The 24,275-nt window shown below is 42.0% G+C and overlaps 1 protein-coding gene across 2 annotated transcripts in view; it reads left to right on the plus strand.

Annotated features, from left to right (window-relative positions):
- Positions 1–13,612, plus strand: part of timm50 (translocase of inner mitochondrial membrane 50 homolog) — a 71,157-nt gene extending 57,545 nt beyond the window's left edge. For both annotated transcript variants that reach the window (XM_080732215.1, XM_080732216.1), the window contains 3 exons: positions 8,525–8,681; positions 9,166–9,272; positions 13,481–13,612. In XM_080732215.1, the coding sequence (XP_080588341.1) occupies positions 8,525–8,681; positions 9,166–9,272; positions 13,481–13,582 (366 nt within the window). In that variant the 3' untranslated portion in view covers positions 13,583–13,612. The remainder of the gene's footprint in view (positions 1–8,524; positions 8,682–9,165; positions 9,273–13,480) is intronic.
- Positions 13,613–24,275: the final 10,663 nt, after the last annotated feature.

Below are 24,275 nucleotides of genomic sequence, written 5' to 3' on the forward strand. Positions count from 1 at the left end.
CCTGTTCACTTTGTTTTATTGAAATGGGAGTTATATGGACCTACAATAAACATTAAGAGGTCTGTCTGAGTGCAGCTGCCTGTAGCTTACGTAGGGCGGGAAACCTTGCATGTCCCAAGTGGTTACTTGTTAGGAAAAGGAAGAAAAGAAACTGCGTCCCAGTGTTTCCAAAATGCAGTGTTATTTTTTTTCCACAGCTAATTTTGAATTAGTTTAGTCAGTCTTTTCAATACAGCTTAATTTAGATGTAGTCATATTTTCGTCACCCGAAATCGGTTCCCGGGTTGGGCACAGCTAACCATTACTAACCACCTTTCTTGAACGGTTGGAACTGCAGCAGATCGTTGTGTCTATGTCTGTTATTTTATTGTATCATTATTTATATATTTTAATACTTTATTAGTTTTTTTATTTTATTTTTATTTTTTTTATAATGCACAATAGGGATGGGACGATAAGCGATATTATCGTTTATCGTGATAAAAAAACACTCGCGATAATCGTATAATGGAGATTTAATTCATCGTGAAATTGTCCTCCGTCATGCACTGGGATCAATTGACTTTTTATTTGCCGAGCTGCATATTCACTCTATCAAATGACTTTGTAAAAAAATAGCAGATCTACAAGCTCAAAACGAGTCCCATCCCTAATACACAACAATGCAAGACACCACAAGACAATAAAATAAGCTTGACAATACATATAGAAAGAACAACTAGACAAATAAGGAAGACGCACAACAAAGGGACACATGGGTGGGATGGATGACCATCAGGAAGCAGGGATAGTTAGTGAAAGTCTATAAATGAAAGTTGCACCATAGCAGCCAGATCCGTTGCTCAACTATGTCAAGCTATGCCAGGAAAGGCCTCCACATTTTATGAAACTTGGTTAATGTATTCTGACAGTCATGACGGATTTGTTCCAACCATCTCTTGAAACATGGAAAAGTCGGAGATATAGACGGCAGATTTGTGTCAGTCTTTTGAATGAAATGTAATTTAGCTGCAGTTGATTTTGTCGACAAAAAGGTATTTTGGCGGGACATTTGGACATATTTGTGTCAGTCTCATGTGGTCTATGATGTCAAGACGTCATATGTCATCTCCATATTTGCGAAATTACATGGCCACATTTTGTCCAACTTAAACAACCAACCAGGTCTATTTTTATTTATTTTTTTGGTCAAAGTTCATCCCATGCCAAAGCGCCAGTGCTCGCTCAGCAGCGGATCAGTGTTGTTTTCGTCGACTGAAACTATGACGAAAATTTTTTGTCGACTGTGTTTTTTTCATTGACGAAAACTAAATAAAAACGAAACAAAACCTAAGCTGTGATGACTAAAACTAAGACTAAATAAATTGACAATATCGTCAACAAAATAAAAACTAGACTAAAACCTTAGGGAGGACTAGTGGAGAAGAGTCATTTTATGTTTGGTTGCTCTCAGGTGTTGCGTGCTGAAAATAGCCGATCTACAAGCTCACAACACGTCGCGCTGCAACACGTTGTGAGCTTGTAGATCTGCTATTTTCAGCACAACCAAGTGTAAAATCAGTCATTACGATGCCATCAGGGCCTGCCAAAATACATTTCAGTTGACTAAATCAACTGTAGATTTAGTCGCCTAAAATCTTAGGATATTTAGTCGACTAAAATGAGACTAAAACTAATACTTTTCAGGTGACTAAATTATGACTAAAACTAAATTACATTTTATTCAAAAGACTATGACTAAAACTAAATCAAAATTTGCTGCCAAAAACAACACTGCAGCGGATGTGTGCACACGCTCATGTGCGTGACCATGGCCCTTCGGTTGTTTTACTAGTTATGTACCATGTATAACTAGAAGCAGTGCTCTTCCATATGTACCATGTATAACTAGAAGCAGTGCTCTTCCATATGTACCATGTATAACTAGAAGCAGTGCTCTTCCATATGTACCATGTATAACTAGAAGCAGTGCTCTTCCATATGTACCATGTATAACTAGAAGCAGTGCTCTTCCATATGTACCATGTATAACTAGAAGCAGTGCTCTTCCATATGTACCATGTATAACTAGAAGCAGTGCTCTTCCATATGTACCATGTATAACTAGAAGCAGTGCTCTTCCATATGTACCATGTATAACTAGAAGCAGTGCTCTTCCATATGTACCATGTATAACTAGAAGCAGTGCTCTTCCATATGTACCATGTATAACTAGAAGCGGTGCTCTTCCATATGTACCATGTATAACTAGAAGCGGTGCTCTTCCGAGCACAGGTTCAGGTAGGTTATTTTGGCCTCCTGGTGGCGCTGTGGTTTGCAAAAGTCAACCTGCTGGTGGCGCTATAACAGGCCAATGTGGAAAGGGTGGTAAATGTTCCTCGATCTATAGTGGCAATGTGTGGCAAAATATCACGGAAATCACACACTGCGTTTTTACGATTTGAGGCATTTTGTTCAAAACTGACCAATCCTGTTGGTCAGGATGGAATATGAAAAATCTGACGGATCCATCTTGATCACACAACTATATAAATATTATACCGATTTGTGTGATTCTTGGAAAGAATCAGAAGGAGTAATATAAAAAAGAAAATGTGTTACAAAAGTGGGCCTCCTGGTGGCGCTATTTAACACCTTCTAAGCCTGGCCGCACTCCCTCGGACTTCCTACTGGGTCCCATCAGCCAATCGTCTATTCCCGTACTTCGCCGTAATTTATGAAATTAATCATAATTTTTTGAAAAATACAGTCGCAGGTCGTGCTCTGTCTCTTTAAGAGACGTTGTGCAATCGGATCACGTCAGAAACGTGATGACGTCATCGGCTGGCTCTGCCACTGGCTCCACGAGCGGCCATTACGTTCCCCTTCACTGTGTGTGCTGCAGCCTGGTTTAGCCCATCCCCTCTCTTTTTCGACCAGACGACAGGCGAAATCAAGGCTTCGGAATGAGTGGAATACATGGAATTAGATCGATGTGCGTGCGACGAGGACGTAATGTACTTTCGAACGCTGTTTTTTCTCGCGGATTACCCCATCTCGCTCCATGCAAATGAACGGCAGAAATACAGCCAGCAGCAGCTTCTAAGTAAGTGGCCGCCCAAACACGTAGTGTGTGCACGTCCTGCTGGCTTGCACTGAACGACCCGCGCGCGTTGTTTATCATTTGGTGTGTTTGTTTTTTAAAATATGTTTATAAATAAAACGCTGATTGCACGGCAGTACCGGGGTTCAGGGGGTTCTGCCGCGGCTTAGAAGGTGTTTTAAGACAGATGTGAAATATGTAGGGCAGAGGTGTGTCCTTGGCCTTGAGTGTGCGTGCAATCCATTTTTAATAATACATTTAATAACACACTTTGTTTTTTGAAGCAAATCTCAAAGTGCTACATTAAATCAGTGGTCACCAATACACAGCCAAAAATAATTAAAACCACCCAGGCAAGTCCATTGAGTCAAAAGCCTTGTTAAAGGAGTAGTTCACCCCCAAAATGACTTTCTTTCTATTGATTACTCACGCCATGGAGACTTGAGTTCAATACTATTTTTTTTTTGTGTTAGTCAAATTCCTAAGACAAAAATGTGATTATAGTAAATTTACCCCCATTGATTCCGGATGGAGACCCAAATGCATTTGGGTCCCCATCCGGAATCAGTGGAGGTACATTATTATAATAAAAATGTTGCGACAAAAACCCAAAATCATTGTTGAACTCAAGTCTCCATGGCGTGAGAAAAAAAGTCATTTTGGGGGTGAACTACTCCTTTAATCTACAAAACCCTCAAAGAAAAATCCTCTGAAGCCTGAAAAGGTTGAGAACCACTGCCTTAGCCCGTGCAACAGCCAGGGATTTATTCGCGTGCGCGGACATATGGTGTGCAAAACCTAGTCTCGGCCATGCCTTTTGGCTTGATGGAGATAACAATGTACACTATACAGGAGCCATAGTACACATGGCATGTACATGACCTGAAAATACCCCACACACATACACACACACACTGAAGTCCATGGACACACACACACACACACACACACACACACACACACACACACACACACACACAGATGAAGACAGATGCTTATTATTTATTGGATGTAAGGAGGATGGGCGCTAATGTGTCCACAGGGCTTTACAAGCGTGCACGCACACTCCATGCATACACGACATTAGGTGCCGTGTGTGTGTTTGTGTGTGTGTGTGTGTGTGTGTGTGTGTGTGTGTGTGTGTGTGTGAGAGTGAGACAGAGAGAGAGAGAGGGGGGGGGGGAGTTGGGGACCAGATGAGCGTAATCATAGGCACAACAGCATCCACAGCGTCCATCTCCATCTGTTGCGCACGCACACACACACACAGACACACACACAGACACACACACACACACACACACACACACACACACACACAATTACCTCCCCTCACTCAACAGGGCAGGGGAAAGTGTGTGTGTTCAAGGTTTTTGACCCCTGTGTAACCTAAGCATAATCTTGATGTTTACATCCCTTATGTAATAGTGTAGAAAAGTGCACTCCAGGCCCCCTATCAGGCTATCAGAGCCTATCAGGCTATCAGAGCCTATCAGGCTATCAGAGCCCGCCTGTTCTTATTTTAACCCATTTACACCGGGAACGCATTACTCCACGGCTTGTTTGAATGCTTGATTCTGATTGGTCAATCGCTGAAATCAGCGGTCTGATATGACACCTGCAGCACCGAGGCTGTACTGTGTGAATCTTGTGCTGTAGCCAACATGTCAGCCATGTAAACAAACACACAGTGACATTTACAACTAAACGTTGCTCTCAAGAATGTTTTTTGAAAACATTTGAAGTGAGAAATAGACAATGCAGTAACCAAATAAGTATGGATTCTCTTTGATAAACACTTCCTTGTTTGCGTCGAGGCGACGTTGCGCTCTGAGGACGGCCAGTGCAACACTTTCACTACTGTAAGCAAGGAAATATTTCATAGTTTTCTTACTTGGGTCAATGTATTAATTTATTTAGTAAGTAACCGTGCAATAAGCGTGATAACATCTCGCTCAGAGGTCGTTATCGAGTGATATGAGCCCTTCAGGTTGATATGGTTAAAGGACAGCTTCGTTTTTTTACAACAAGGGTTCATATTTTAGATTAGGGTTGTAATTAGAGAAAATTAAATTGAATGTCAAAATGTTTTAATTTACTGCTTTCTAATCTTTCGATTTTAGTATTTTGATTTCAGTGGGTGGGGGCATGCGTACAAGTGGCTGAATATGTCTTTTTAGACACAATAAGCCGGCATTTTTTTTTTTACTATTTACACCAGCCCCCATAAGTCACATCTGCCCATGAAAGATTGCGGTGCATCTTTGGAATGGGCTTAATTTGTCTAAAAATATATATTTGGCCACTTGCATGCATGCCCCCAAAATGCATGCAAATCAAAATGGTTAAAATCACTAAAACGATAGAAAGCAGTAAATGAAAACATTTTAACACTCATCTTTTCTTTTCTCTAATGACTATCTAAAATATGAACACTTGTAAAAAACCAAAGTTGTCCTTTAATATGGTTGATATGCCACCTCCGCTTTGCGTCGGTGGCATATCAACCTTTCGGGCTCCTATCGCTCGATAATGACCACTGAGCGAGATGTTATCCCTTACTTACTTTAATCGTTATTTTATGCTTTAACTATTAAAAAATAGCAGATATACACAGCTCACAGTGCCGCGCTGCGGCCCACTTTCAATATCTTCACAACCCACAGTTTTGGAATACAGAAAAACGCAAAAGGCACAAGCGTAAAGTCCTGAGGGACTCCATGGTTAACGCACTATACGTACGTCTTATTGACGTATGCCTTATTGTACAGTACTGTTTTATTGCCAGGCTGTACCGCCTCCCAACACACTCTACCAATCAAATAGCGGTGTTTAGCTTTGTTTGATTGGATCGTTTTTATTGCCCCCCATGGGGCAATAATTCAGCACACTCAATACACACCATGAAAACATGTACATACGCGATGCATGATATAAACATATTTAGTATGAAAACCTGCAGATCATGTGCGTGCGTGCGTCACGCCTCAGCCCCATATATGGACATATTGTGTCAGTCTCATGTGGTCTATGACATCAGACATCTATGATGTCAGATGTCAGTCATCTCCATATTTGTGAAAATGTGGCCACTTTTTGGCCACATTTTGTCCAACTTAAACAACCCCCCGTTCTCAACCTTTTCAGGCTGCAACCCCCAAAATAATCATATTTTAACTGGGGACCCCCCACCCTGCACAGGCACTTGGAATTGTAGGAGTTGAGGCATTACATTTGGTTTGACTCGATCTATTCCATTGTGAAAATAGACGATCTACATGCTCACAGCGCCTCGCATTGCAAGCCGTTGTGAGCATGTAGATCTGCTATTTTCAAAATGTCTGCCTCAATTTGACCAATGTTGACCAGAGGTACTAAAATGGCCTTTAAAGACCTTAAATTGTCACTTTATAAGTGTGCAGATACCCAGATACTGTATGTTGGTCTGTTGAGTAAGAAAACAATGTTAACATTTAGCTAAGCATCAGGGGACCCCCATAAATAATTTGGGGACCCCTCGGGGGGTCCCGACCCACAGGTTGAGAACCACTGATCTAACCAATAAGATAATTTATCGTGGTTTTTTGCCCATGTTGAGTAGCCTAGTTCCAGACCCTGAATCGCTAGCCACACCCCTTTAATTTTTTTGTTTCTGCGATTCAGGTCTAGAATCGCTCTCAATGAGGAGGCCTGCCTCGGTTGAAAATCCAAACGGGCGAATCAGCGTTGTGAATCAGCGTCTTGTGATCAGCTTGGGTGGGGGTTTCCCAGAACTCATGTGTGTTTCCAAGTACACCAGCGCCGCCGCCGTACCGTACCGCACATCGTGTCGCGGTAAAATGCGGTCGTATCGATCTCGCTATGAAACACCAGTAGCAGGCATGTTATGTTGTGTTTGATTACTAGTTCGTAGTGCTCCTATTCTGACTGTTTCTTTGGTTAGCAAGTAGCACTAGCAAGCAACAGGTTAGCCACTAGCCAGCCAGGCACACATAACAACACTATGTCATGTGTTGGTCGGTGAACCAATCGCTGAACAGTGCCTCATTTCGGCAACGCCCATCCCTGCAAAGGCTGTGGGCGGAACTGACTTCACACTGAATAATGAAGTGAAACGAAATGTCAATTCAGGCTGAGTGTCAGGCTACATGTTGAGCGCAAAATTGTGACATTGTTAACGCTTTCAATGCCACCTTTTCACCACTAGAGGGCGCCCAATGGCCATAGAAAACACCATCCACAAGCGTTGTAACAGCACAAGCCGTGCGCAGCCATGACAAGCCTGAACACTTTCCTTTGTGTCATCAACAGGGACAGGATGAAGTTAGCTTGAAGTTAGCTATTGGCTACCAAGCATTTTAGAAGCCCTATTTTCGGCGATTTAGCCATGATTAAACCTTGCACACCTCATGGATATGCATGGAACAGAGAAAATGAGCTCTAAAGATCCTGGATTGCATTGGAGTGGATGGTAAATATCGGCGGCGCGACGCTCTCGCGGGCCGTGTAAACAGATGACGGCCGGCGGCCCGGCTCGAAAAAAAATAATATATATATATATATCAAACATATAATTTTCCAAATGTCTGTCTGTCTGAGTGTCTGTCTGAGTGAGTGTCTGAGTGAGTGTCTGTCACAGCGTTTCTCCTCAGTGGCTGGAGCAATTGATCTGAAATCGCATCACCATTAGCATATGAACACACCTAACATAACTGTGAAGCCCGTTTGTCACTTTCACAAACCATATGCTGTATATTAGCATTTTTATGGTGTATCTATATCTATTCTGCATCTAGCTTGAGGCATATCTATTCTGCATCTAGCATGAGGCAACATGTTTAACCATTGTGTGTGTGTGTGTGTGTGTGTGTGTGTGTGTGTGTGTGTGTGTGTGTGTGTGTGTGTGTGTGTGTGTGGGGGTGGGGGGGGGGGGGTCTGTTGTCTGGCCCTGTTACAGATTTTGTCCAAAAATCATGCAGATCGGTACACAGTATCTCTGTAGCCATTAAACGAAACGGGTATTTCTTACATTGATGCTCCTACATATTATCATGCAAGCACCAGTTAAAGTTACTTTCCATCCCTCATATACTGTGTGCACAGTGCACATCCCATAACCCACACACTGCACATCATTTCAGAGCTCATATCTTTGAACGGGTAAGGACTAGTATATATATATATTTTTTTTTTACAAAAAAAAAATTTTTTTTAAAAGCCGAACTAGTTCGGGATAGGCACCCAGGACGGTCCAAATTATCCCGAACTAGTTTGTGATAGGCACTAAAGCAGTTAATGACATCTTTCAATCATTGTGTCCCCACTCTCCTTGTGTTGTCTGTCTCTCTCTCTCTCTCTCTCTCTCTCTCTGTCTCTCTCTCTCTCTCTCTCTCTCTCTCTCTCTCTCTCTCTCTCTCTCTCTCTCTCTCTCTCTCTCTGCAGGATGTATCTTGTCTAAACAGGGACACCAGTAAGGTGATCGTGGTAGACTGTAAGCGCGAGGCCTTCAGCTTGCAGCCCTTCAACGGCATGGCCCTGAAGAGGTGGGACGGCAACTCTGAGGACCGGACGCTGTACGACCTTGCCAACTTCCTGAAGAGTAAGACGCATTGTGGGTTAGGGATGGGACCATAAGCCGTATCATCGTTTATCGTGATAAAAAACACCCACGATAAGAGGAGATTTAATTCATCGTGATATCGTTCTCCGTCATCCACTGGGATCAATTCCCCTTTTATTTGCCGAGCTGCATATCCGGTACCACTTAAACCCTCTATAATTGGTAAAAGGTCCTTATGATATATGTACTTGTCTTTTTTTCACTCTCAATCAAATGACTTATCTGCGACGCGTTGTGAGCTTGTAGATCAGCTATTTTTTGGCAAATGTTCCACCCCAGAAGAATACATTTTAACTCGCACCAATATGAAATTAGGTCGCACTAACCCATGTGGTAAAAGAAAAAAAACAATTGTTGAACTCTGGGTTTCCTCCTCATCCTCTCCTCTCTCTCCTCCATGTCCTCCCTGGTGTCTCCTCCTCTCCTCTCTCTCCTCCATGTCCTGCCTGGTGTCTCCTCTCAGCCGTGGCGCTGAACGGTGTGGATGACGTGCGTTTGGTCCTGGAGAACTACGCCTTGGAGGAGGACCCCATCGAGGCCTTCAAACGAAGACAGGCCCAGCTGGCACTGGTACGACGGAGTGTTGGTTTCCTCCACTTAGGGCTGTCACCATTATGACATTTTACATGACGATTGAACACATTTAGAACGGGTACACATTATTGTGTATCATTATTTTATGCTTTAACTATTGAAAAATAGCAGATATACAAGCTCACAGCGTGGCACCAAGTTAGGGTTGGGACCCGAAACCGGTTCTTTTTAGGAACCGGTTCCATGATAGCGGGTCCAGAACCGGGTCAATCATTTTTGCCGGTCCGATTCTCTTAATGGGTCTCATCAACGCGCATTAGCTGTGCATTCCATTGCAAGCAGCTGTGGTGAGTGGTGACGTCAGGCCACCTCTACAGAAGGAATGCTGGGAATGTCCGCCTAACCAACGGCCAACGTCAACGTTTAACCCCCCCCGGCTCCACCGAGCGCGTCGAGCGTCACGGCAACGTTGGGAACGCTCCGGTTTTAATCATTGAAGGGTGCTCCACTGCCGCTCCACCGACGCTCAAGCAGGAAGGCTCGCTGCCAGCGTGCCTCGTCAGGAGCAGAGGAGAGCTCCGCGATTTTGATTGACAAAGAGAGCAGTTGAGTGGTCTCTACTTTGCTGCTACAGTACAGAGCATAGCACTAATCAGTGCTAAGGGCTAACAACAACAATGCTGTACAGATGCATGTCTCTGCCACTGTTTACAATGTGGAAACAACGTTTCTACTGAAAACAAGAATTGACACAGTCAATATATAAATGGTGGGTTAGAAAGTCAGGGACTTTGAACAGTCTATCCACAATGAGACACTAGGTCTTGACTTTGATGCAGTATTGATTTTGAAAAGAGGGTAAGAGTTGTTGTTATGCCTTAGTTTGTGCCTGGCTTACAGTACAGTTGGCTTGCTATGTACCAGAGGAAAAAGGCATTCTTTGATACAGTATTGAAAAGAGGGTAAGAGTGTTGTTTAAAAAAAAAGAACAGGATTTGACATTTAAGAATTGACACTTTTCTGTCATTTGCTATTTGCTACTGTATAGAGGATAAATGACATCTACAAAATACAGGATTCCTTGTAAGACAGACAAGAGAACTGAAATGTAATTGTTTTTTTGTCATTTGATAGTTCTACTGTATTGAAAAGAGCGTAAGAGAAAACAGTATCTACTACTAATATTAGAAAATATACTAACTACTGTTTGAACGCCCATTAGGCTTATGTAAACAACTACTGTTAATAATGCATGTCAGAAAATATGAAAATATATATATTGGAACCGTTAAGAGAACCGTTAGGAACCGGAATCGTTAAGAGGGAATCGCTAAGGACTCGGAATCGTTAAAATCCTAACGAGTCCCAACTAGGGTTGGGACCCGAAACCGGTTCTTTTTAGGACCCGGTTCCATGATGGCGGGTCCAGAACCGGGTCAATCAGATGGGCGCGACGTTTAGAAACCTGACTTCACAATAGCCCCTTTTCCACTGCAGCTTTAGTACCACACCACACCACACCACACACCACATGAATATATCTACATTTTCAATTACACAAAAGTAGCCCTATTGGTAAGAAACAAATTGACCCTTAACTGTGATTATATTACAATATAAATTTGTATTACAACAACTATACCTAAATTATTATTTATTTGAACGCCCATTAGGCTTATGTAAACAACTACTGTTAAATGGTCTCAATCGTTCATGTTTTATTTTTCTATAGGACATACAGAAGCGTCAGTGTCAGAAAATATGAAAAAATATATATATTGGAACCGTTAAGAGAACCGTTAGGAACCGGAATCGTTAAGAGGGAATCGCTAAGGACTCGGAATCGTTAAAATCCTAACGAGTCCCAACCCTAGTCCCAACCCTACACCAAGTGCTGCGCTGCAAGCTAGTAGATCTGCTATTTTTGAAAAATTGTGAAAATTAGAATTTTGACCCGATTCTATAAGTGTCTTTTGAATCCTTCTAAGGTTTTTTGAAAAACCTATGTTTCTATGTCAGCAATCTGGCTGGCCATCGTCAAAGAAAAGGTCCTTTTCACTTAACTGGAGCTCAGTTAGTCTGTTCTTGAGAGACTACTATGTCAGTGGTGCTCAAACCTTTTCATGTGAAGGACCCCCAAACTGATATTTATTTGGCCACAGATCCGCATCTCAAAAGATCTAGTTCCAAGGACCACCCAAAAGCAAAATTTGAGTTACAAACATTCGCTTTAAAAATACATATATTCAATGATTTGCACACATTTTCACAACTTCTTCAAAAATAGCAGATCTGCAAGCTCACAGCGCGGCACTCGGTGCCGCACTGTATATCTGCTTTTTTTCTATAGCTAAAGCATTCAATAATTCTAGGCGTAAATTAATTGTCACTCAAATAATTGCGATTAGCAATTTAATTATGTTTTTGTCGTTGACAATTACATTTCTGTTTGGCTTCTAGGCTTTGAAGTTGCACATGGCAGATATGACACATAACCTAAATATACAAAGAGATTACTGACATATTTGACAACTTTATACTTAAAAAAAGAACATTGATAGTGGAAATAGCCGATCTAACAGCTCACAACGCATTACGATGCGATGCATTGTGAGCTTGTTGATCTGCTATTTTCACTATATAATAATATATGAACATTTTTCAACATGGAAACCATTATGACGATTATGAAAAATAATCGCGATTATGTAAAATAATTGCGATTAGACGATTATGTAATAATTGTGACCGCCCAACCTCGACTAATAGCGCCTTACATTTGTCATATTACGGCATGTAAATGTGTAAACCTTCCACACTTAAGATACAGTATGTCTTGACAGAATTCCTATACTGTAATAATTCCATTATAGGACAGGTTGGAAATCATTTTATACTAGACACATAACCGCTCTGGGGGGAATATTTGTACAAAATAGCCGATCTACAAGCTCACAACGCATCGCAACGCATAGTGAGCTTGAAGATCGTCTATTTTTGACGAAGAGATTTGGTGTAGATCGAAAAAAGAAAAAACGTGCAGCAAAGCAGAGTTGTACCGATACCAGTATCGGAAAATCGGTACTGCCTAAAACACTTGTATATGTATCAGTGAGTATGCCAGTCTATACCATTCCGATACCACGTCATTTATCACATAATGGGGTTTACAGTCATGTTTTGATTGCTTCAGATGATGTTGCACAACTGTTTTATACTCCTGCTGTACTATATTTACATTATAATTATTAACTTGTAGCTGAACTTTGTGCAGTTATTAATGGAATTTGGATTCCTAGATCGGTAGTTCTTAAACCTTTTCATTTCAATGCACCCCCATAAATCTCAGAGTTGCAGGCCTGTAAGGGTCCATTTGGAACCCCCTCAAGGAACCCATACCCTGGACCAAAACAGTTCGTTTTGTATTCATCATTTTTAAAAATGACCTAAAATAGTGAAAATAGACTATCTATAAGCACACAACGCCTGCTATTTTCACTAGTTATGTGCAACAGTCTTGTATGATGAAGGAAGGCTTTACTTTACGAAGAAACGTACACATTTGAAACTTGGAGATACGAGGTTTCTGCTGGACATTGACGATATTGTAGGAAGTTATAAGAATGAGTTGTCAATTTGTTAATGCTCAATACCATACCCGGGGTTCTCAAACCTTTTTAGGCCGTGACCCCCAAAATAAACATATTTGAACTGGGGACCCCCACCCTGACAAGTACTTGGAATTGTAGGTATTACATTTAATGTGACTCGGTTCCACAGATAAATATTGTGAAAATAGCAGATATACATGCTCAGATCGTATGCTCACAACGCGAGGCGTTGTGAGCATATATTCGAATACTAAAAATCACTATTCGTGAATGCCCTAACGCGTCGCAACACGACGCGTTGTGAGCTTGTAGATTTGCTATTTGTTGGCAGATGTTCCGCCCCAGGATAATGGATTTTGATTATCGCGATAATACCGTAAACGCGATTTCCTTTGTCACAATAATCGTGATATGAAATGTTCATATCATCCCATCCCTAATCTTGCCATCCCTAGAACCCTTATGGTCCCCACATTGAGATCACAAGTATAGTAATATTGTGTGTGTGTGTGTGTGTGTGTGTGTGTGTGTGTGTGTGTGTGTGTGTGTGTGTGTGTGTGTGTGTGTGTGTGTGTGTGTGTGTGTGTGTGTGTGTGTGTGTGTGTGTGTGTGTGTGTGTGTGTGTGTGTTCAGGAGGAGGAGCAGCGTCTGGCAGAGCTCTCCACGCAGCAGAAGAAGCAGTCTCTCTCTCTGGGCTCCATCGCCTCGCGCTTCTGGCGCTCCAAGCAGCAGTGAGACCATGCCCACCCGGCCTGCCAACAGCCAATGGGGGGTGGTGGACGCACTTTGTGCGCGGAGGGGGGAGGGGGGAGGGGGAAAGCCAAACGGGTCAGACGGGATCGGTCCAATCAGCGGTCGGTAACGGCGGTGACGGAGGAACGGAGCGACGGCATTGGGTCTGCCTCTGAGCCAATGAGGACGGAGCTTCCCTGCTCTTATTTTTTTTTTCTTTTTTTTTTTTTGAAACGCAGGACGCAGGAACACAAGTCACCGCCTGCACGCGGCGTAGGGACCCGATTGGTCGGAACGCCCGCGGCGTAGCGAGTCGATTGGTTAATCGCTTAAACCCCATGCCTGGTTGAGCGGAGTCCCACAGGGCTCTACACTAGTGACTTTTCTGTTTTCCTTTAATCTTCGCCAGAAAAAGGAGGCTCACAATCCATCGCAACACTTCGTGAGCTTGTTTTTTTTCTCCACAATACAAATAAAATGCTGGGGTTTAAGCGGTTAAACAGAGCAGGCGTTAAGGAGCTGATTGGCTAAACACACCGGTGCAAGGGAGCCTGATTGGCCCCAAAACACGCAGGAGACGGCAGTGTCAGCCTTGTGCTGTCGGTTGGACTCTAGTGGGAGCCGATCCTCGCATCGCAACTCCAGGTCTGGTTTTCTCACTAAACCGACACACCTGACTGCCGTGTCCTAACTGTGTGTGTGTGTTAGTGGGAGGGTTGGGATTTATATTTTATTTGTTTTTTGTTTTTTTTGTTTTGTCGTGTATATTGTTTAATGTAAAAGTGACTCTGGCCGTGGCTGAGGAATGAATGATGTTCAAACGTTCTTTATAATAAAGAATGAGAAACACAACCTTTTGGAGGTTTTATGGAGTTCCTTTCTAAGTACCCACGTCACGTTATGTAGTTCCTTTCTAAGTACCCACGTCACGTTATGTAACTTTCCTTTTTAAGTACCCACGTCACGTAGGCCCTTGGGATAATAAAGGTATCTATCTATCTATCTAACGAAAAAGTCGACAAGTCGACTTCTTTACACAAGTCGACTCCTACCAGAGAGAGTTGAAAGTCGAAGTTGAAAAAACAGTAGGATTGCTTATTGTCAAGGACGGAATGATCCAATATTACAGTGCTACATTACATTTGATATAACATGGTTCTGTTGTGAAAATAGCAGATCTACATGCTCACAACGCCTCGCGATGCGAGGCGTTGTGAGCATGTAGATCGGCTATTTTCACAATTTCTGCCTCTATGTTTGACAATTTGGAAAATGTTTAATTTATTATTTTAGAGGTATTAAAAAGTCCTTAAATTGGCACTTTAGAGGGACACGGTGGTGCAGTGGTTAGCGCTTCGCCTCACAGCTAGAAGGTCCTGGGTTCGATTCCTGCTGGGGGACGCTGTGGGTGCTGGGGGCGTGTTTCTCCCTCCGCGTCATCAACGCCCACACCCTAGGTGGGGTCGGCGATAGGGCCTTTCTGTGTGGAGTTTGCATGTTCTCCCCGTGTCTCCTAGGGTTGATACCCTCACAAAAACATGCAGTAATCCTGGTCTCAATAATGCAAGAAAAAATTGGCACTTTAGAAATGTGAAGATACTCTCTATATACTTAAACTTTATGTTGGTTTGTTTACAGTTGAGTGAAAAAACAATGTTGCACATTAAGGTGCCGGCTACACGGAGCTGGAAATTTCTGAATCTAGACGTTTTTTTATGCGTTTGGGGCTTGCAGCCACACAAAGCTGGATATTTTTGAAACCGGATAAATAAGTGGAGAGATTGAAAAATATCCGATTCACTGGATCTGTGTAGACAGGGAACCCGGATATCTCTGAAGACTTTACTGTGTGTGTGCTTGTTAGACCTAGATATCTTTGTCGTGTGGACCTAGATATGTTTCTATGTGGATATCTGAAAAACCGGGATATATGAAATTTCCTGCTCTGTGTAGCCTATGCCTAAGTTAATCATCTGGGGACCCCCAACATAATTGGGGGGTCGTGTGTGATGTGATGACGTCATCAAACGTTAAAGTTGACTTCAACTCAGCTTTTTACTGAGTCGAGTAGCAAAAATCACAAGTCGTTAATACCCTAACGTCACGTTATGTAGTTCCTTTCTAATAACCCAAAGACACTTTACAGTCATGGCTAAAAGTATTGGCACCCTTGCATTTGTAAAACAGAAAAAAAAAAAAAAAAAGAATCTTCCAGAAGCTTGGCAAATGAAAACATATTTTGCGTCAACATACAGTATTTGATTTGCAGAGGAACACAACATAAAACTAGAATAAATACAGAATCCTAGCTCATTCTACACAGAATTTACATAAATACTTAAAGGAGTAGTTCACCCCCAAAATGAATCAAATTTTTGTCTTAGGAATGTGACAAAAAACAAAAAAATATTATTGAACTCTACTCTCCATGGCGTGACTAATCAATAGAAAAAAAGTCATTTTGGGGGTGAACTACTCCTTTAAATACACTGTAGGGAGAGCCCGCACAAACGTTTTTTGTTTTTTTTTGTTTTTTTTTCACATTTCAATTCTTTTACCTACATGTGTAATATTTTCAAGCAAAGGACCTACACATGTCTGCTATCATGAACCACTTCAAGTTTTTTCTTTCCACTTTCAAGTTGAATGTAATCTTTAGTAAAGATCTTTAGAGACTATAGTAAAGCACTCATTCTGCTGTGTTGTGTCACACACTGAGCATGGACCAAATAAAAAAGGAGAGAATTGTCAGAGGTCCGATTGTAGCCAAGCATGGACAGTCTGAAGGTTCCAAGCTGATTTGCCGTGGTGGGATAATAAAGGCATCTATCAATGATGAGAAAGGGGTGTGCGGCTGTGCGCAGTGCACAGCCATATTGAAGAGGTGGGTTTTGACATAGAGAGGTAGACACCTCCATCGGCTCTGCGGCTTATGCATCGGGATAGCTTCGCTGTTACTACATGTCATCTGTTCGACCCCAACTCTAACCCTTACCCTAAACCCAACCTCCGTGGGGTGAGTCGCTAACCCTCCCGACGCTCCTTTGTCGAACTGGCGTATGAGGTATCTAGCTTTTTATATCTATGGATCTTTAGAGTCAGTTTGGAAGGTGGAGGGGCTTCTCTCGAGAGTATTGGGGGCAGGCACGTGCACACATAGACATCAAAGGGGGCTTGAGCCCCTGCCCTTTTACCAGGCTGTAAAAAGTGCCCTCTCCAGACCATGAATGCTGTTTTTACTATGGTGAAAGAAATGCAAATGCCCTCTTTCCATGCCATACCTGAAGGCAGCATTCAAGAGAATTGCCTTGTCCAAACTCTCCTGAACTTGAATGCTTCATCTTATGTTGAAAGAATTGCCCTCTCTGTGTAGAAATCCATGCCGTTACGCCACATCTCCAGTATTGACTTGATTGTGCAGTGTTGTATCAAGCACCGAAAATAACGGATCTCCAAGCTCACACCGCGTCGCAGCGCAACGCGTTGTGAGCTTGGAGGTTGGCTCAAAAATGTATGATCTACAACTTAGATCTGCTAGAAGAAAAGAATATAGCAGCCGCCTGTAAGGCCCCATTCACACTGACAGTCAAATCCAGCCTGAATCAGATCTGTGTCACATGCAGATTGGATTCTGATTTGCCATTTGACCATGTGTCCATTTAAACCAATCGGATTCCAATCTGGATGTGGCACAGATCTGATTCAAGCTGGATTTGGCTGCAGTCTAAATCCAGCCTAAGTGACTTTTCATACCGATTTTGAAGGAAGTTAGGGATTTACACTCCTTTAAGGCTGTTGGTAGGGCGTTTCATGTGTTAGTGCATACATGGGCAACTTTGGGCCCGGGGGCCACATGTGGCCCCCACCTCCACTTAATGCGGCCCGCAGGTTAATACTGGAATACTGATATATTATTGATTTCAGCTGTTACAATTCCAAACATGACCTGCTTTAATTCCGTCAGTCTATATTAGTAGCTTAATGACTATTATAGTAGTAATAAAATGTATTTTTGTTATGTCCAATGTATTTTTATTTAGGTTCATAAAGTTAACATGAGTATATAACTAAATGCGTTTGAAATTAAATCAAATTTTTACATTTCAGTATTCCAATTTAAAAAGAACAAAAAATAATTCAGGATTCCAATTCAAAAGAGGCAAAAATAGCCGATCTACAAGCTCAAAACGCATCACAGTGCGATGCGTTTTGAGCGTGTAGATCTGCTATTTTTGCTTCTTTTGTATGAGTTACTAGAATGACAAAGTAGGATGTAGCAATATGCAATGTGCCCCCCCTGGAGTGAGTTGCCCACCCCTGTGTTAGTGGTATAGCAGAAGAACTCCAACCTACTCCAACCTGCTTCCCGTCTCCTAAAAAGGTGTCTGCCCAAGTCGCATTGATACGGGAAGTAACCTGGAGATGGCGATTCTTGCTATTTCCGTCTAAGCCCTTTTGCTGTGAATGGGCTTGGGGGCTTGTCGTGTGCTACCTGCAGCTGCCTGAAGATGGCGCATGCACACAGTAGAGTTGCCATAATCTGTCAATGCAGTGTTTATACAAAGTCCAAATTGAATGTCATTGTGAAGGTTTCTGATTGCATATTTTGGTCCTGACAGTGATTGATTTTTTTGGTCAAAATGTCTTTGAACAGGAACAGTGATTTAAGCTCTTTAAAATGTGCAAACCAGCTGTTGCAGTCCCAGATAGTTTAATTAATGCTTATTGGGAAATTATTTTATTTATTTATTTTAGCATTGAGCATTGAGATTCTCGAAGCAATCATTCATCAGTTTGCCAGAATGCATAGCAAGATGGCGTCTGATAACATCCAATGATGTTAACAGATTAAATACAATATTAATATTACATATTAAATAAAATGGGTATTAAAAGGTCTTAAAATTCTTTAAATTGACTTAAGAAATGTGCACCCTGTATAAACTCATATTCTATGTGGGTTTGTTTACTGTTGAGTGATAACACAATAAGCTAATCACCAGGGTCAAGTTTACTAAGTACTGAGGGTTAGTGGTTAAAAGTCTGAAAATACACATTAACGTGAATCCATCCAACCATAGAAAAGAATAAGATACTAAATGATGGGCTATGGAACATAATAGTTACGCAACAGACTTTTTAAAAGTGATATCAAACAAGTCTATCAAGCTATCTGAAAAGGTTTACATATACAACATGTAATGGGGGTCCCTGCTTCATCTCTCACAGTTAGGGGTCCTTGGCCTTAAAAACGTTGAACACCCATGGTGTAACAAGTCATCTCCATGCTTGGACAAAGTTCTAGGCCAATCCAACGACTTCCAGTATAAAAAATAAAAATAAAACATTGGGCTTTAAAAAGTTACATTACTTCCCAGGGTGCTGTGGTGCGAATGCCATAGACTTACATTTATTGCCTAGACAAAACAAAAACTGTGGTGATACAAAATGTTGGCATGTCAAGTCGAGGTGAATTCAAACTGAATGCAGGTGTCTCTCTCTGCCTAATAAGCACAGATGGACTCAACTCAATGCCATTAATTAGGGATGACAATGTTCCTATTGTCCTAAAGTGCTTTTAGTCAGGGAAAATTAGCAGAATACCTGTCAAATGTGGGAATAAATTCCTTACCAAACAATTTATTCACCAATATGTTCGTAAAGGTGTCTAGTAACATATCTAACAAAGATTGCAATTCAACATCCCTAGCAAAATGTTTGACAGCTAGTGTAATTCTGGGTCTCATTCACTTAGTTGCTATACACTGTACTATAAGGGAAAACATCAATCCCAAAAATATGCTTTAAGTGGGATGTGAGGGGTCAAACTAGGTGTTTTTAATTATTCTGAATCCATTGCAAGCATTTGTTTAGCACGAAAAACATTCCTTGGGCCAAAAATGGATCCCATACAACTGTGAAAAGTGATGACTCATCACTAAACCATCGTTTTTTTGTTGTTGTTTTTTGTTTTTGTTTTTGCGTTTGTTTTTGCCCAATGAATGTTTTTCATGCAAAACAAATGCTTGCAATGGATTCAGAATCATTAAAAACACCTAGTTAGACCAGGGGCATAGTTCTGCCGATTTAATATGACTCCAATACGGAAAAACTTCCTATGATTGGCCGCTAGTTGCCAAGGACCCCTAACTGTGAGAGATGAAGCAGGGACCCCCATTACATGTTGTATATGTAAACCTTTTCAGATAGCTTGATAGACTTGTTTGATATCACTTTTAAAAAGTCTGTTGCGTAACTATTATGTTCCATAGCCCATCATTTAGTATCTTATTCTTTTCTATGGTTGGATGGATTCACGTTAATGTGTATTTTCAGACTTTTAACCACTAACCCTCAGTACTTAGTAAACTTGACCCTGGTGATTAGCTTATTGTGTTATCACTCAACAGTAAACAAACCCACATAGAATATGAGTTTATACAGGGTGCACATTTCTTAAGTCAATTTAAAGAATTTTAAGACCTTTTAATACCCATTTTATTTAATATGTAATATTACTTTTACTTATAAGTATATAGCATATACTTTAAGTATAAGAAATGTGAATACACAACTAACATCACACACAGATGGACCAGTCAGTGTCAAGTGTCTTAGATGCGTTGCCAGGAAGTGAATCCCTGTGCTGAATATATTGTGGATGAAGAAATAGTCAGGGAATTTTAATCTTCACCAATGTGTTCATAAAGGTGTCTAGTAAAATATCTAACAAAGATTGAAATTCAACATCCCTAGGAGAATCTTTGACAGCTAGGGTAATTCTGGGTCTCATTCAATTACTATACACTGTACTATAATGGAAACAATCACTCCCAAAAATATGCTTTAAGTGGGATGTAAGGGGTCTAACTCATAGACTGTAGAAAAATATGGATGATGCGAAGCCATTGGTTTCTATGTAGGCCCTTTTCTACCCCTTGGAATGGGTGTCGCCATCATAGAATTGTAAAGGCATCAGAGATGCTATTGGCTGCCAACGGTCACGTGCAAACGGCAGAGATACATGGGAGAATGTGGTCGGAGCCTCCCGAAATACAGCACATGAAGAAGAACACAGCCGGCTGGTATCAGTTTAGTTGGCCACACCCCCCCCCCCCCCCCCCCCCCGCAACTTTATCACCTCTCAAAGCCAGACAACTACAGAGGCATCAGCCTGACATGTATCACTGCTAAGGTCTTCAACCGAATGATACTGAACAGGATACGGCATGCCATCGACCCTCACCTGAGAGAGAACCAAAATGGTTTTCGAGAGGAGAGAACAACCGTAGCACAGATCCTGGCATTAAGGAGATTAATAGAGGAGGTGAAAAAGAACAACCTAGCAGCTGTACTGTGCTTCATTGACTTCAAAAAGGCTTTTGATTCTATCCACAGAAGCAAGATGGTGAAGATCCTTGAGGCCTACAATGTCCCTCCCAACATTCTCCGGGCTATCGAGACCATGTACGCAAAAACAAGGGCCAAAGTGGTGACCCCAGATGGCAGCAGTGAGGTGTTTGACATCCGAGCTGGGGTAATGCAAGGAGACACCCTAGCCCCCTACCTCTTCATCATAGTTCTAGATTATGCGCTCAGGAAAGCCATAGGGGGACGGGAACAAGAGCTTGGCTTCACGCTAACACCAAGGAGGTCAAGACGGCATCCCGCAGTAGTTCTGACAGACTAAAAGTATAAACCCTGCGAGACTGTAACAAGTCAAAGTCTGGAATTCAAAATTGACTTTAATAAATGTACAAAAGTACCACAATGACAACACAAGTTTTCAAATGTTTAAATTGTATAGAAATCTGCAAATGTATAAATTGTATAAAAATCTTTCAAAAAAAGCACATCTACAAGCTGTAATACAACCTTTCTTGATGCGTCTCGATGAGACGCAGTGTGAGCTTGTAGATCTTATATAGCAACTTTTGGAATGGACGAAATAAAGAGCTCAGGTGGTTAATAAGTGTTTTGCAGTCATAATCCTATAAGTAACTATAAAGTTTTCATATAATTGTGGTGGAGGGAGAGTACAATATTTGCCTCTGAGACGTGGAGAAGTAAAAGTACTGAAAACTGGACAAAATCTAAATGAAGATTAAATTGGGGGTGGTGTGCACCATCCTCCACAAATATCCGTGGACTGGGTAAATACATTGTGTGGGGGGGGGAATACTCCAGCTATCAGTGTTGCCAAATAGACGGGCGGTGGCGATAATGTCATACTAATGACATGTATATGACATGTTAATGCCACTGTTTGACAGCAGCACGTCAAAGTAGGCCACCAACTAGTGACTCACACCTGTGGGGGATTATTATCATAAAGTTTATTATGAGAAACAATAAAACCCCTTTGAGTTTGAAGTGAGAGAGAGAGCATCCATGATTCTCTGTTTCTATAATGATTTGTAAACAATCGAGACAAATAGTCTCTCTTTTTTTGTAGTTGCATGCAGGGTTTGAGAGAGAGAGATGGATTATTGTCTCCTGTTAATATTATTATTAAAAAAACAGGCTAGCCTATGTGTTTCCTATATGGCAAACGTTTTGGAAGTTAATTGTTTCATGCACATTCCATGCCGACAAAACATTGCAAAAGCGTGCTTGTGTGTGTGTGTGTGTGTGTGTGTGTGTGTGTGTGTGTGTGTGTGTGTGTGTGTGTGTGTGTGTGTGTGTGTGATCATCATCATCATCATCTGCACTACAAACGGCGACGTGTCGCTTTCGTTTGCTCCCAGAATGTGCTTGATGGCCCCCTCGTGCCGCAGGCAGGGTGTGAACATGGGAACATGAGGCGAGGTGACACCTCTGGGTGGCACCTTAAGGGTGTCACTTAATGGCCACGCGACGTTCCCACGGTGACGACTCCCATTCTGTTCGTTCGTTCGTTCGTTCGTTCTTTCTCTCTCTCTCTCTCTCTCTCTCTCTCTCTCTCTCTCTCTCTCTCTCTCTCCTTCTCTCAACTCTGGTCACCTTGTGTCGCCTATAGCTGGCACGCGCCGCGCGTCCTCCCTCACCAGTCACCACCGAAACCTGCAGTAATAATTTTGCACGCGAACGCACGCATAAACCCTCCCACACACACCCACACAGGTGGACGGAAGATGAAAGTGAAACAATATTCAAGGAGTAGCCTAGTAGCCTATACTTTAAAGTCCACTACTGAAAGACACACAACATAAACGCATAACTTAGCCTATATAGAAATGATAAAATAGCCTATATAAAAATAAACCTTTTGTCAGCCACAGCTGCTGTGCGCACGCACATTCCTGGACACACACGCGCACGCACGCACACACACACACACACACACACACACACACACACACACACACACACACACACACACACACACACACACACACACACACACACACACAGACACACAGCAGACTGGAGGACGTGTCCTTTGAAGAAATGGATATCAGGGCGCGTGCCATGAAGCGCGCCCTGACAATACGCGCGCGTTCGATCGCGTGCCATCTGTGTCTTATCTGTCCTATCGACCCTGTCTCTCTTTTAAAACCCCTCTCTCTCTCTTTCATTTCTCCCCCTCCCCCCCGTCGCATTCTACCCATCATCATCACCACGACATGAAGCCACGCGCCGCGGTGGCTTCCCTTCTTTCCCCACACCTGCGCGCGTGTCCCTCCGGGGACTTTGGAGCGCGTGCTGCATGTCCACGGATGGGGCGTCCCTTTTCCGTCTGTCACCGCCTTCACACGACATGTGGAGGTGATTTAATCTTTACAGTAAGCCAGTGCTGGTAGAAATAAAAGTAAAAGTATGAATATTGCATTGTAGAAATAGGCTTACTCTGTTACAGCTAAAAGTGCAGATTATGTGCCATTTCAAATGTGTAGCCTATAAATGCATTTTGCAAAATGGCAGATCTACAAGCTCACAAACTTTTGGATCTGCTATTTTCAAATGGTCGAATAAATAAGGCTGAAGTAATTTATGTATGTTTTGTAATAGCCTTTCTTGATTGATTGAATTGATTGAAGTTTGCATAGGAAAAGGTACAGTTTCATGATGGTACAGTTCATTGGTAGGCCTACAAGGTCAGCCTAATCAAAATCTAAAAAAAAGTAGCCAGTAACAATTCAAATAATTATAGAATATTTGGATCCGAGGTGTGTATACGAATAAAACTTAAAGTATTGGCAATTGGAAAGTAGGTATAGGCCTACCTCAAAAGTGTACATATAGCCTACATCTCCACCAATGCATTTAGAGGTGATTTCTTTACAGTAAACTGTGTGGAAATGATAGAGATGTGCATGTTGGCTGCATGCCATGCATGTCCAACATGAAATGAAAAGTCTATAATAGCCCGTTGTCGGCTGCAAACCTCGTATCTCCATGTTTCAAATGTGTACGTTCTTTCGCAAAGTAAAGCCCTGCTTCATCATACAAGGCCGTGGCACAGAATTAGTGAAAACAGCAGATCTACAAGCACACAACGCCGCCTCGCAGTGCTAGGCGTTGTGTGCTTGTAGATTGGCTGTTTTCACTAGTTTAAATCATTTTTAAAATTAAAAATGCGAAACGAACGGTTTTGGACATACAAGGTTTTCGCCCGACAACGATGATTATTCAGTTTCATTCTGAGGGCTGTTGTGCTGGACGTGTCCAGCAGATTGCTGTCTAATCAGTGAATACATCATTACAGTGAGAAAGG

The sequence above is a fragment of the Nannobrachium achirus genome, assembly GCF_963921795.1.
Source record: "Nannobrachium achirus genome assembly, chromosome: 8".
In the NCBI taxonomy this organism is placed as follows: Eukaryota; Metazoa; Chordata; class Actinopteri; order Myctophiformes; family Myctophidae; genus Nannobrachium; species Nannobrachium achirus.